The following is a 12,261-nucleotide window of genomic DNA, read 5'->3' as shown; positions in this document are numbered from 1 at the left end:
GTATTTATATTTTCCTCTCGTTCTTTCGTAAGCAATTTTCGTAAGTAATATGGTTGACGGCGTTACAATTAATGCGAAGGAAATGAAGTCTAATCGCGTTGCTGGTAAGGTCGATTATTGCATATCGGCGAAGACGGTACGCACACGTGCTCCCTCTGCTACAGTGTTGATATTTTCATCTCGTTCTTTCATATACAAATTAGAGTTGATGGGGTTAGACATAATGCGAAGGAAATGAGGTCTAATCGCCTTGCTGGTAAGTTCGCTTATCGCGTATCGGCATAAACGGATGAGTAACTTCCACTGGTGTTCCCTCCACTAGTGTTGGTATTCCCCTCTCGTTCTTTCGTAAGCAAATTATGGTTGACGGCATCAAATAATGCGCAGGAAATTAGTTCTAATTGCGTTGTTGCTAAGGTCGGTTATCGCGTATCGGCGTAGACGGCGCGCCGCTTGTCGAAGCCGCGCTTGGTCTCGCGTCATTCCCACTGGTGCGGCGAGGGCGGCAGTTCGGAGGGGTGCGCGACGGTAGAACTGCAATACACGCGCTGTTAGAACTGTACTGCGTGCGAATCCCACACCCACGAAAGTTACGTGCTGGATTTGTAACTAAGCAACGAATCTGTGTCATTCCATTTCAATCATAACTCCTTTTTCCACGAAAAGGCTCCATAAAACTTGGGTAATTAAATGAAAGTGAACATTTGCGTAAAAAAGGGATATAAGATATTTCTTAAGAAATTCCCAGGAATCCTATGCTTTAATCTGCCTTGCTTCTTTGATATTTTAATACTAAAATGACAAAAAAAAAACTGACAAGTAACTAATACCAAATTGAACCGCGGTTTGTATATTAAGAAGATACATTTACTTTCGTAGCAAAGTTCACATATCAAAAAAAAAATTATTGTTACGATTAAAGAGAGATTCGTCGTCAGTTCGTTACCCGAAATCCAACACGCAACTGATATTTGACCATGCATGACTTGTAAAAAATATAAAAGTATTAAATTCAAAACTTTCGTCTAAGATAATAAAAGACTTGAACAGCAAAACTGCATCACAATTCAAACTACCGTTTCAACTATATACTTGATAAAAATGTAAACAATACAATATCACCACAACCGAGTTTCTGGCACTGTGCCTCAAGTGTAACTTTTGTGTCAACCAAACATGTTCATCACAGCTTTTAGTTCAATTTTTATAGGGAAATCTGCAGGTTATCTGCAATCGCCGCTGCCAACATGCCAATTTTTTACAGAGATATCAGCTCGCGATTGTTGCAACAACTAAGGTCTCATTTACACGAGAGATTTTTTAACATCCGTTAAAAAAGCGTCCAAATAGAACAAATGTAATCCCAAGTATATGTTCATACGTCAACGCTTTTTTTACGTGTGAACAGATAGTTGGGAATACATTTGTTCTATTTGGACGCTTTTTTAACGGACGTTTAAATACTCTCGTGTAAATGAGGTCTAAATGTCAAAAAATATTTTCAGGCCCCAATTTCACAAATTTTGATTCAATTGAACGTAAACGCAAACTATAATGAATGAGTTTCGATTACTCACAAACTTACACTTGAGCATCTGTTCTCAATGACTACGCATGCACTACTACATGGATACCATGAAAAAAAAATATGCTGAAACTGTCTTCGAAAGATACATCCATAAGAATAATGTAATAGCAAATTATAACTTAAGTCTGAGCAAAATCAAAGTATGCTTTATAGATTCCAAACTAATTCTGTTGTGCACAATTTCCAAACTGGATTAAATTGATAAGTCTAAATCTAATGCTATCCTTTTCCGGAGGGTGCATTATGAAAGTGATAGCAATACATTTAGAACCATTAATTTAATTCAGATATTGTGTACAACAGAGTTAGCCAAAATGGCTTAGCCAAAACAAAATGTTTTTTTTTATCATTTATTAATTCGTAAGCTAATAAAACTCAAATTGCAAAATTATAAAAAAAGATAAATGAAGGATATTTTATTCACCGAAGACAGCTTCAATAAGAAAAATCATTCCAGACATCACAATAACTTTTGACCCATTTAAGATAAATAGTTACGCATTCCAACTATTTAATTTTAATGCAGAATCTTTTTATTTGGATTTAATTCATAACCCGATTTTATAGTTTTACTTATGTTTCTTTTTAATTAAGTTAGCGTTAGCGATTGTTATATCTGATTTTAAGTAAAATTTAATATTTTGCAATGTAACAACAAAAACAATTTGTTTTATTTTAAATATAGTTTAGATTTAAAAAAAAAAACTTTATTCTTACTGTGGAGAATTCCGTTGTACACAATTCCTAAACTAAACTGACAGGTCTAGAAATATTGCTATCCTTTTCCGCAGGGAGCACAATGAAAGAGATAGCAACATATTTAGACCTGTAATTTTAGTTCAGCTTAGAGATCGAGTACAACAGAATTAGCCATAATGTATAGGTTTATAAAAAAGTAAAATTAATCTAAAAGCAAGATATTTGACTGGAATACGTAAAGATATACAGAACGCTAACTATATTAAGTCGAGAGAAAAGTCGTAAAGTTGAAACATTGCATGCATTGCAACCGACCCGGTGCGTGAATGGAGCGTACTCCAACGATCAACCCTTTTGAAATTACGGACGGCACTCGTTCGGGAAGGCAACACACTTTCAATATAATTAATATATTCTTAGTACGAGTACTAATAAAGGACTCTCTCTTTTACCTTCCGTTGCAAACGGAACCTTATTGAATGAATTTTGTTTCTTAATAAATAAATAAAACTTTTATTACTATGCCACGGTAAAATGGGCGTTTAAAGGAACAATTTCACTCACATAATATACGCGCTTATCCGCTATCTTATCCATTTTGCTACACGTATTTTTAAAATCAAAATTCTAATGAGAAAATAAGGGGCAAGGAAACTCGGCTCAGGACCATAGCCCGGTCGGACAACGAATGCCGTTCGACATTAAGAAGACATGAGTATTCGTATTTTTTTGTACGTATTCGTTATTTTTCACGATTCTTGAGCGTATGAATACATTTGCAGGATTTCATGAGCCTCTTAAAAAATTAAACCAATTCATATTATTAAATCAGCTCCGGATGTACGAGTGGTATCTGTTTGTATAACTCCGCATTGAAATCGAATTCGCCTTGAGAGTGAATAATAATAATTGATCTACTAACTAATGTGATTATTAAGTTTACTAAGTTTAATATCAGACGATACTTGTTACTGCTCTCTTTCCTCCGACATTGCAATCAGAGACTGATAGGTCGTTATTCTGATTGCTTTTTCGTTGTCTTTCGTTTTACGTTGAATAAATTGGTGCTACACATTTTTTTTTTAACTCCAAAAGAAAAATCGTATTGACAAAAACATATCTATGCTTGTCTTAGAAAACTATAATCGATAGAACTTGACTGCACACACTGGCGTGTGTCTTGATTTTGATAAATAACACTAAGTTAAAGCTGACTTTGTCTGTTGGTGGCGTTAGCTGGCGCGCGTGCGGTGCCTTTTTGAAGTGTTTTTTTTTGTTAAAAATGGCCGGTTTTTGTGTATCACTGGTATTTTGGTGGTGAAACTGACTCAGAAGCGCTCTAAAAGGGCGCCGCGCGTATCTCGGCGAGCGCCGGCACAGACGAAGTCCATACTTATGTAGTTTCCCTAACTTGTAAATAACTACAAACTTGACATTGGCTAATCTTTGTAAAGCCATAAGAGAGAAAAAAAAGTTTAAGCTACACATAAATACAGAGCCGATGCAAAATCATCTTTACGGGAGTAGAATTGTTCGTATAAACGCCGGTGGATGGGAACGAGTGCCTTGTCGAACGGCGTCCGTGTATGCATACTCGTAATGCCCTAGGGACAACACAAAACACGTGCGGAGCGCTTACGGGCGGGGCGCTAGGCGGCGCACAGAAATATCACGGGCGAGAGCAGCAGATATTTTGCCGCTGTCTTGAAAGGGGAACAAACTTTTGCTTTCGGACTGGTTCTACGGCTGCCGCAAACACACAGAAAAAGGCAAAAAGTTACTCGGGGCTGTTCATTTATTATGATATACAGGGGTTGGGCTGGCGACTTAATTATTTACTATATGAAGAAGGAATCAGAAGACAAATGCCGACGATTTTCTTCTTTATATTGACCCTCCCCGTCTTTTTCCGCGAGGATCATTTTTTTTAAAAGATCGTAATAGTAGTAGTATTGCTCGAAACCCTTTTTTAGTGAGATCTACATTAAAAAGAAAACTTATTAGCAAAATTTCAAGTTTTTATGTCTAATTCGTACGTTGATAAGTCAGCTTGTTTATTTAATATAAAAAGAGAGATGGATTGATAGACTGGCTGACATATTAGGCTTAATAATACAGTTTAAACTGCTGAATCTAAAAACTTAAGGGTTTCACATGTAAGCTCTTTCTACAACGTAGATTCACTAAGAAAGAATTTCCAGAAATTCCACCCGAGTGAAGCTGGGGCGGGTTAGATAGATAGGAGGAAGAGAAAGGGGGCCAATGATATTCTACAATAAGCCCATCATCAGGAAGATTATTTTTTAACTCTGACAGAAATAACCGTGTTGACAAAAAAAAACTAGATACTTGGCTAGACACACTGGTGTGTATCTTGATTTTGACAAATAACACTAAATTAAAGCAACCATTGAAATTTGGCAACGCGATTAGTTACGTCAAAGTTAAAAATATTAGGGTATCCCAATAATCTAAAGTTAATTAAATAAGCTATGGTTGGTATGAACGTATAGATCAGCTCCGACAAAATTTCATAAAAAAGGGGATACCGAATTATATGTATTATAACCTTTAAAACTTTCGGTAGAGCTGACGAATTTGACAAGAATATGTATGAAAAAATTATTAAGATACTTCGCTTAAGAGACAGAGACATAGCGGATCTTCTTCACTAGGGATGTGCGGAGCTCCGTAGCGAGGGATGTAAGTGAAACCCACCATAGTTACATTTTTAACCGACTTCAAAAAAGAAGGAGGAGGTTCTCAAATAGTCGGAATCTTTTTTTTCATAGCTTAATCTTATATAGTCTCTAGAGTGAAATTGGTTTACCCACACCCCTCACTTCGCATCCTCGCACATCCTTGACAGAAATGGAGCCTTGAAAACAATAAGTCAAAGTCTTAAACATAATAAATGAACAGCCCCTGACTACACACGATCTACTAGAAATATGTTAACCACCATTTCAAGAGGGTTGATGAACTACGGTGGTGCGGAGAACTGTCGCTCGGAAGCGGAGAGAGAGATAAGTAGGTGTAAAGAAAAAAAATTAAACCCATGCACAAGTCGGGCTTGCAAAATCCAGCCCGAATGCACGTAAGAAAATTACAGACCCAGAACTGGTGGGAATTTTTGAGGAGATATTTGATAAAAGCAGAAAGTTTGTAAAATAGGACCCCTACTCTTAAGTGTAACTTTCAATTTAAAGTTAACTATTCGTAAATCGGTCATTTATTATAGACAAGAAAGTGACAGAAAACTTTTCCATCAGTTTTCCGTTCGTACTAAATGACAGATTTACGCACAGTTTATGTTAACTTAAAAGATACACAAGTACCTCTCTGAGTATAGAAACCTAAGCAGCTGAAATCTATTATTTTTTTTAAATTTAATAATAATGTGGCTGCCGTTTTAACTTAATCTTAAGTCTAAGTCAAGTCAAGTATGTGGACTGTGTTTATTTTAATCTGACTATTTTTTAAAATTGAAACACAAAATCTTTAATGTACTAAATGTGTAATAAATAGGTGAGGATAAGTTTAAACTTTTATCCACTACTCTTTTTTAAATCCCATTTAACACGCATACCATCTTAACCAAATCAAGAATCCACAGCGGACTGAGTGACAGGTGGATGCTCATACTCTGGCATGGAAGAGATGCAACATATAATACAAACTCTCAGCTTTTGTCAAGTACTTCCTCAAATATGCCCACCACCTCTGAAGGCTATTAATAATTTATTTATATACACTGCAAAACATAACTACGGTAGGCTTTTCGGGAGTGGACAAAGGACGGGATCTCGACATAGGCTCACTTTTGCGACCACCGTTCAGCTATTACTTTAAACTAAACTGGGTTCCTATTCATTGGGCTTTGACATTGAAATCGTAGCTTCAATTACAATGTGACATCGAAATTTACATTTCAGAGATGTCAAATTTGACGTCACAAAATGTCGTCATGTGAAACGATTCAATGTCATACAAAAACAGAGCCTTGAACGTAAGTTTTCAAATAAAATACTCGATATTTGACGTCACAAATGACATTATTAGGGTAAGTCCGCATTGAGAAATTTCCCCGCGCGACTTCCTCGCAGTTTCCTGTGACATATGGAAATTGAGTCCAAGCGGCTTCATATCATTTTGCAATGTTACAGAATTCTGCAATAAAAATCGCGCTGTGAAATTTCGCAGTACGGGCTTACTCTTAAACAATCCCAGTGGCATGTTTGTAAATTTAGGACGGAAACACACTTAGCATGTTACTCGAATGGAGGCGAGTTGAGTCCAATCGAATAGTAGTTTTTATATGTAGTTTATTTAAAATCTATATATTTCTTTAGCAACCTTAAAATATAAACAAATCGCAGAAGTCTTCTTCAAGAAGTTTTCACGGCAAGCCAAACTTCTCGAAAAAATTTCTCTGACACGCTATAGACGTTCTGAAGTTTGGTTTTACACTTGTATCACGGTTTCAGTATTAGTTCGCAGTAATAATGACCTGTTTACCTTTTAAGTTTGCTAAGAATGTAACAGAATGTCGTGACTTTTGAATTTGAACTGACTTAACACACGTTGTGGGGATTCGGGTCTGGACTAAGATGGCATATTAAAAGTAAATATTATGTATCGAGAATACAGACATACATTCAAAGCTCTGTGACGTAGACTCGTGTTTAGAGAACTTGGCTGTGACACTGACGTGCATGTGTTCTACCGCACCGTGCCACACTTAGTTGTGATGATCATTTGCTTAAGTCCGTTTTATTATCGTCTATCAGACGTGCAGACAACAGTTGCGAGTACGTTTCTATTATAATCTACGAAAACCACAGTAGATAAATAAATTATTATCAATCTATTTCTATATGTCCATAAGTGGAAACCTCTTTCATTCGAAATGTCACTACAGTGCAAAACTACCCACAAAAATACAAAATATTGTATTATGATTTTTTAATTGTATCAAACATATTACATTGTCCACACGTCAAAGAAAATAGCGTGGCCGAATATGGGTGCGGGGTGGTCGCTATATATGTAGCTCAGCGTACGGTGCCTACTGACTTTGGCCGGTTGTCAAAACTTTATTTAGTACAGTGATTGTAGTCTCTTGTCCGATATTAATGCTGGAAACTTGATCTTGAATCAAATCAAAAATATTTTTGTCATCAAACATTTCTGTTATATTTTCTATGATATTTTTAAATAAAAAGTTATTAACCGCCATTAAGTTGACAATAATCGTTGTAAAAAAATGTTATTAATCTGAGTATTCAATCACTACCCATATTATAAATGCAAAAGTGTGTTTGTTTGTCGGTTTGTCCTTCAACAACGTCGTTACGGAGCAACAGATGACGTGATTTTTTGCATGAGGAGAGTGACATAGGGTACTTTTTATCCCGGAAATTCAAAGAATATTTAAAAACCTAAATCCACGTGGTCCAAGCCGCGGGCATCAGCTAGTCTATCAATAATCTGATTATGGTCTTCGCTCCGTTTCAATGGACAGGTAGATACATTTCAGCATATCGGACAAAAGGACGGTACACACAAGTAAAGTTAAAGGGTAAAGTCTGGCCATGAGTGTAGGCACCGCAAGATTAGGTTATATCGCAAAGAAATCACCTAGTGTCGGTTGGTTGCTGGGTGGCGTTGGGCGTGGGTGTTGCGGCGCCTTACCTTGCGAAGCTCTTGAAGGCGGCCGACTGCGGGTTGATGCACAGCGGCACGCGCGACGTCTGCAGCTGCTCCGCTATGAACTTGTGGATCTCTTCTGCGGGCACACACCGTCAAACAATTTTGAGTTATTACACGAGTAACATAAAAGTTTGAACGCATTATTCAATTACAATTTAGCACAAGGACCTGGCATGGTCTTAAAGACGATCTGGAACAGAAGCAATTTGTACAGAAGAAGTGTTTCGAGGAAACTCCCAGTTAGGAATATTCCAAGCCTTTAACCTGACGAACAGGCTATCCCAACCGTCTTGATATCTTTGGTGCTACTAGTTCAAAGATTTGCAAATGTTATTTTCAAAAAATTCAAAGCTCTGTGTCGCCTGCTTCAAAAAATCTTCTTGAAGCAGGTGACTTAGATGAAAATGATAAGAATATTCGACGAAGATTCTTACGCAAAAAATCGCCAGGGTTCTTTCCTATAAGATTTGCAGCGAATGATTTGCACAAATTGACGACAATTTTCAACACAAATGTTGGAGTAAACCTTGAATGAAAATTTCCTACACAAGAATGTCACCTGATGCACGGAAGTGAGTCTCCTCTCCAAACCGTCGTGAAAAGCGTGTGACACAACTGGCTCTACGTCAAGTGAGTAATGTCTTGCAATCGCGTAACATTTGCACATGCACAAAGTCGACAAAGAGCTTCTTAACAACAACTTGGAGCAGGCTACTTGCAGGTGTTTTCCAAAATACCCAACGAGGATTTACGCACAAAAGTTTGTCTAAGGTCTTTTCTGAAATGTTAATATGGATGGAAATTTATTCTAAGACGATGGCCATAGGTCTCGCATATTTTGCGAATAAAGGAGGGAAACGCTAGTGGCGTTTCAATGGTAGCCTGCCGGTCAAAGGAGGCCTGGTCGACCAACCAACACCTGTAGGAGGTCCATTGAAGCAGACCTTAAAAGAGTGGAACATTTGTGAAATCATGACAACGTAGTAGCCAAAGACAGGGAGATATGGGAAACAACTACAGCAGCCTTAAATTTCCCGAGGGCATCATCATGGACAAGAATTTCTTGATGAGAATTTTTAGCACAAATATTTGGACATTGGAGTAAGAATGCCCCATACCTTTAACCTGATGGACAGAAGTAAGTTTCCTCTCCCAACCGTCGTGAAAAGCGTGCGGTGCAACAGGCTCCAAGTCGGGCGAGTAGTGTCTTGCGGCGGGCGGCGCGCTGTAGCAACACTTGCACATACAGGAGTGGTAGCGCAATCGTCCCTCTTCCAAATATGGGTGTGCGAGCGCGTCCACTACTGAAATACGTTTTGCCGGGTCGAAGACTAGCATCTGAAATTGAAAACATTCTTATGAAACACCCTCTGCATCGTCTGAATTAAATAGGTGCTTGACATCCCACACTGGTAAGTAATAAGTATACATTAGAGTCTCTCTCCTCTGAAGCAGAGTGGAGCGAAGATGTGTTAAGCAGACCAATCAGATTATTGATGTCACATCTTGTCTCATAAATTTAATGAATCCTGCTCCCCTTCAGTACAATTGACAGGCACCCTTATCACTGGCTCAGGTTTCTTTGGCCTTGATCCAGACTAATGAGGTTCGCCATCCGTTTGTTTATCAGCAGGCTGTATCTCATGAACCGTACCTAATAGGTTGAGAGTTGAAATTTTCACAGAGTGTATACATATTTATATTGCCGCTATAACAACAAATAATGAAAATTTCAAAAAGACCGCCATTCAAATTAAAAAATAAATAATTAAAAAGGTCACAGTATTACATCTTGTATGATGGTACGGAACCCTTCGTGTGCGAGTCCGACTCGTACTTGACCAGCTTTTTGAAGCCAGAAGACTTCCGCACCGGCCACAGCTACAATATAAAACGTGCCGGAAAGGTGTACACGCGTTACGCGGGCACGTGTCCTTATAATAATGAACGCAAATAAATAACGCAGTAAAGCTTCTCGGAAAAACCATGGAACTGACAGACTTTTCTATTAAACAAATCCCTGACCTACCTTTGCGATTGATATTCTCTAGGACTAGGTTATTATTAAATACGTTTTTCGATTTAAATACCTTCTTATTCAATCAGGTTCCGCCTACTTTCTTCTCAGAGGGTTGAATGTTGCTTAGCAAAATTGTAGAGCGCGATCTAAACTAAGTATCAGGAATAGAAGTTTCTGGAATAGTTACGATAATGAGGCAACTGAGCTATTACGAGTAAGTTTGTGTCCTACACACATAATAAGGAGGAATTCGCATTTCATGCGTACATTCCGCTCTGAAGTCTAATGCGTCCTGGAGAGGCTACTTAGGAATGAGTTCGAATGGCTGAGTGAGCTGCAAGCGTGAATACTTTATGCGTTGGAGAACTTCAATTAACCACCGGGTATGAGCTTATGAGTAACAAAGTTGTCTCAAATCTACACGTACAATCCTGCCGAGACATCAAAAGTACGTTTCACCACGGGTTCACCTTCAAAAAAGGACTATAATCATACTTTTGACATGATATTTGACACACAAAGTTAAAATGTCGCGTGAGAACTCATTTTTTACGAATTATACCTAACACATTGCCAAGAACGTTCCAGCTAGAACAGATTCTGGAATGTTAACGCACCTGGGCTAACAAGTGCACGGCTTCGTGCGTGGCCTGCACGGAGAGCGTATAGAGCGCGGCCAGCGCGGGCGGGCGCGGCGCGCGTCGCAGCATGTGAGCGCGCGCGCCCGCACACGCGTACCGCATGTCTTCCAGGGACGGCGTTCCGAGAAGCTCCGTTATTAGCTCCAGCTGAAATTGTTACAATGAATTCTTTTCATTACTTCCTGTGATAAAGCTGGCTTAAAAAATTCATAGTCTATTAGTTTATTAGGTAAGCGTCGTGACCTCCCTGAGAAAATTAAGTCGCGTAAGTTTGGCAGCTGAATTTCGGTTGGTATGACACCTTCTGTAAAATGTGTGCTAGGGAAGAACGATCAGCGACTATGAAGTGTGGATCATGGTGGCTTTGGGAGATAACAGCTAATAAAGGTGTAAAAATCTTACGTCGAAGTTTTTTTTTTTTTTTTTTTGTGTCCAGCAAGGGTTTCCAGTGGATGACGTGATTCCTAATACTATTCCGAAGAAAATATAAAAAAGTAGACTTTATACTTTGACGTAAGATTTTTTACACTTTCGTTAGCTTTTATCTGCTAAAGCAACCATGATAGACACTTCATAGTCGCTTATCGTTGTGGGAGGCCTGTGTTGAGGACAATACGCAGAGAAACTTTCAGCTTTCATAACATAACGAAAGTCTGGGACGTGCTGGCTCTTAGTCCATACCTGTTGTACGGGACTCTGTGCTTGGAAGAGTATGCGCCGACCAAGTAGCTCGCCGAATATGCAGCCCACTGACCACACGTCCACGGCCGCCGTGTAGTGATTCGCCCCCATAAGGATCTCAGGTGCTCTGAAAGTTACAATACAAATTAGTAAGTAAACAGTTGTAAACTATCCAGCACTGACCCCAACTGGTCATAAGCCTTCCTCCACAATTCTCTATTTCGCGACTCTTCGGGCCACTTAACTAAAAATGAAACCAATATATCATACCAAAGCAGCATTGCTTCGCCCTACCACGCTAGCACTGATTTTGATGAGTATGTTACAAAAAGACGGGAGACGCGAATAGATAGAAGCGAAATCTAAATCAGACAACTACAGGAGATATTATTGTGCAGAAGTGTGCACACACGGGTGCACTCTTCTCCCACTATCATAGTCCGATAGGTCGGAAATCCGACACGACCGGAGATAGGCTCACGACCAACGATATAGGCACGGGAGTGTAACACCGCCAAATAAACTTCGCAATAAACTTTTGGCAACACCCGGGACTCGAACCCGAGATTTCATGATCTACAATTGAATAAGATAGGTTCAACGCCAACGAGGCAATTACGATATCATCAAATTAACAATATGACTACCAATTAATTCTTAATCTCTTGGCAATAAAAACAAATTTAAAAACACTGTTCGTAAAATATGTTAATATCACAATTTGCTCTCCTAACCTATCAAACAAACATGTACATTCAAATGTACCTACATATTTCCAATTTAAATTAAAGTAAAAAAAGATACAACGATTCAGTTAAATCCGGCATAAACCACAATCAGCGATGCAAAATTGCGAAATGCAAAAACACAACGGCAGCGCGCGGCGGCGCTCTGCGAATTTCGTGACAATATTTTAACTT

At 38.6% G+C, this 12,261-nt stretch overlaps 1 protein-coding gene across 3 annotated transcripts in view; it reads right to left on the bottom strand.

Annotated features, from left to right (window-relative positions):
• Positions 1 to 409: 409 nt before the first annotated feature.
• Positions 410 to 12,261, bottom strand: part of LOC123881092 (serine/threonine-protein kinase NLK) — a 156,101-nt gene continuing 144,249 nt past the window's right edge. Inside the window, exons 6-11 of one of the 3 annotated variants that reach the window (XM_045929662.1) lie at positions 11,342 to 11,468; positions 10,637 to 10,807; positions 9,118 to 9,337; positions 7,982 to 8,075; positions 3,927 to 4,033; positions 410 to 534 (exon numbers count right to left, since the gene is read on the bottom strand). In XM_045929662.1, the coding sequence (XP_045785618.1) occupies positions 3,937 to 4,033; positions 7,982 to 8,075; positions 9,118 to 9,337; positions 10,637 to 10,807; positions 11,342 to 11,468 (709 nt within the window). In that variant the 3' untranslated portion in view covers positions 410 to 534; positions 3,927 to 3,936. Of the gene's footprint in view, positions 535 to 3,926; positions 4,034 to 7,927; positions 8,076 to 9,117; positions 9,338 to 10,636; positions 10,808 to 11,341; positions 11,469 to 12,261 lie in introns of all 3 variants that reach the window. The other 2 variants (XR_006799411.1, XM_045929663.1) reach the window with 2 other exon arrangements.

The sequence above is a fragment of the Maniola jurtina genome, chromosome 3 (genome assembly GCF_905333055.1).
Source record: "Maniola jurtina chromosome 3, ilManJurt1.1, whole genome shotgun sequence".
NCBI lineage: Eukaryota > Metazoa > Arthropoda > Insecta > Lepidoptera > Nymphalidae > Maniola > Maniola jurtina.
Note: the sequence above shows the minus strand (reverse complement) of the source record. Positions and strands in the feature narration are given on the sequence as shown.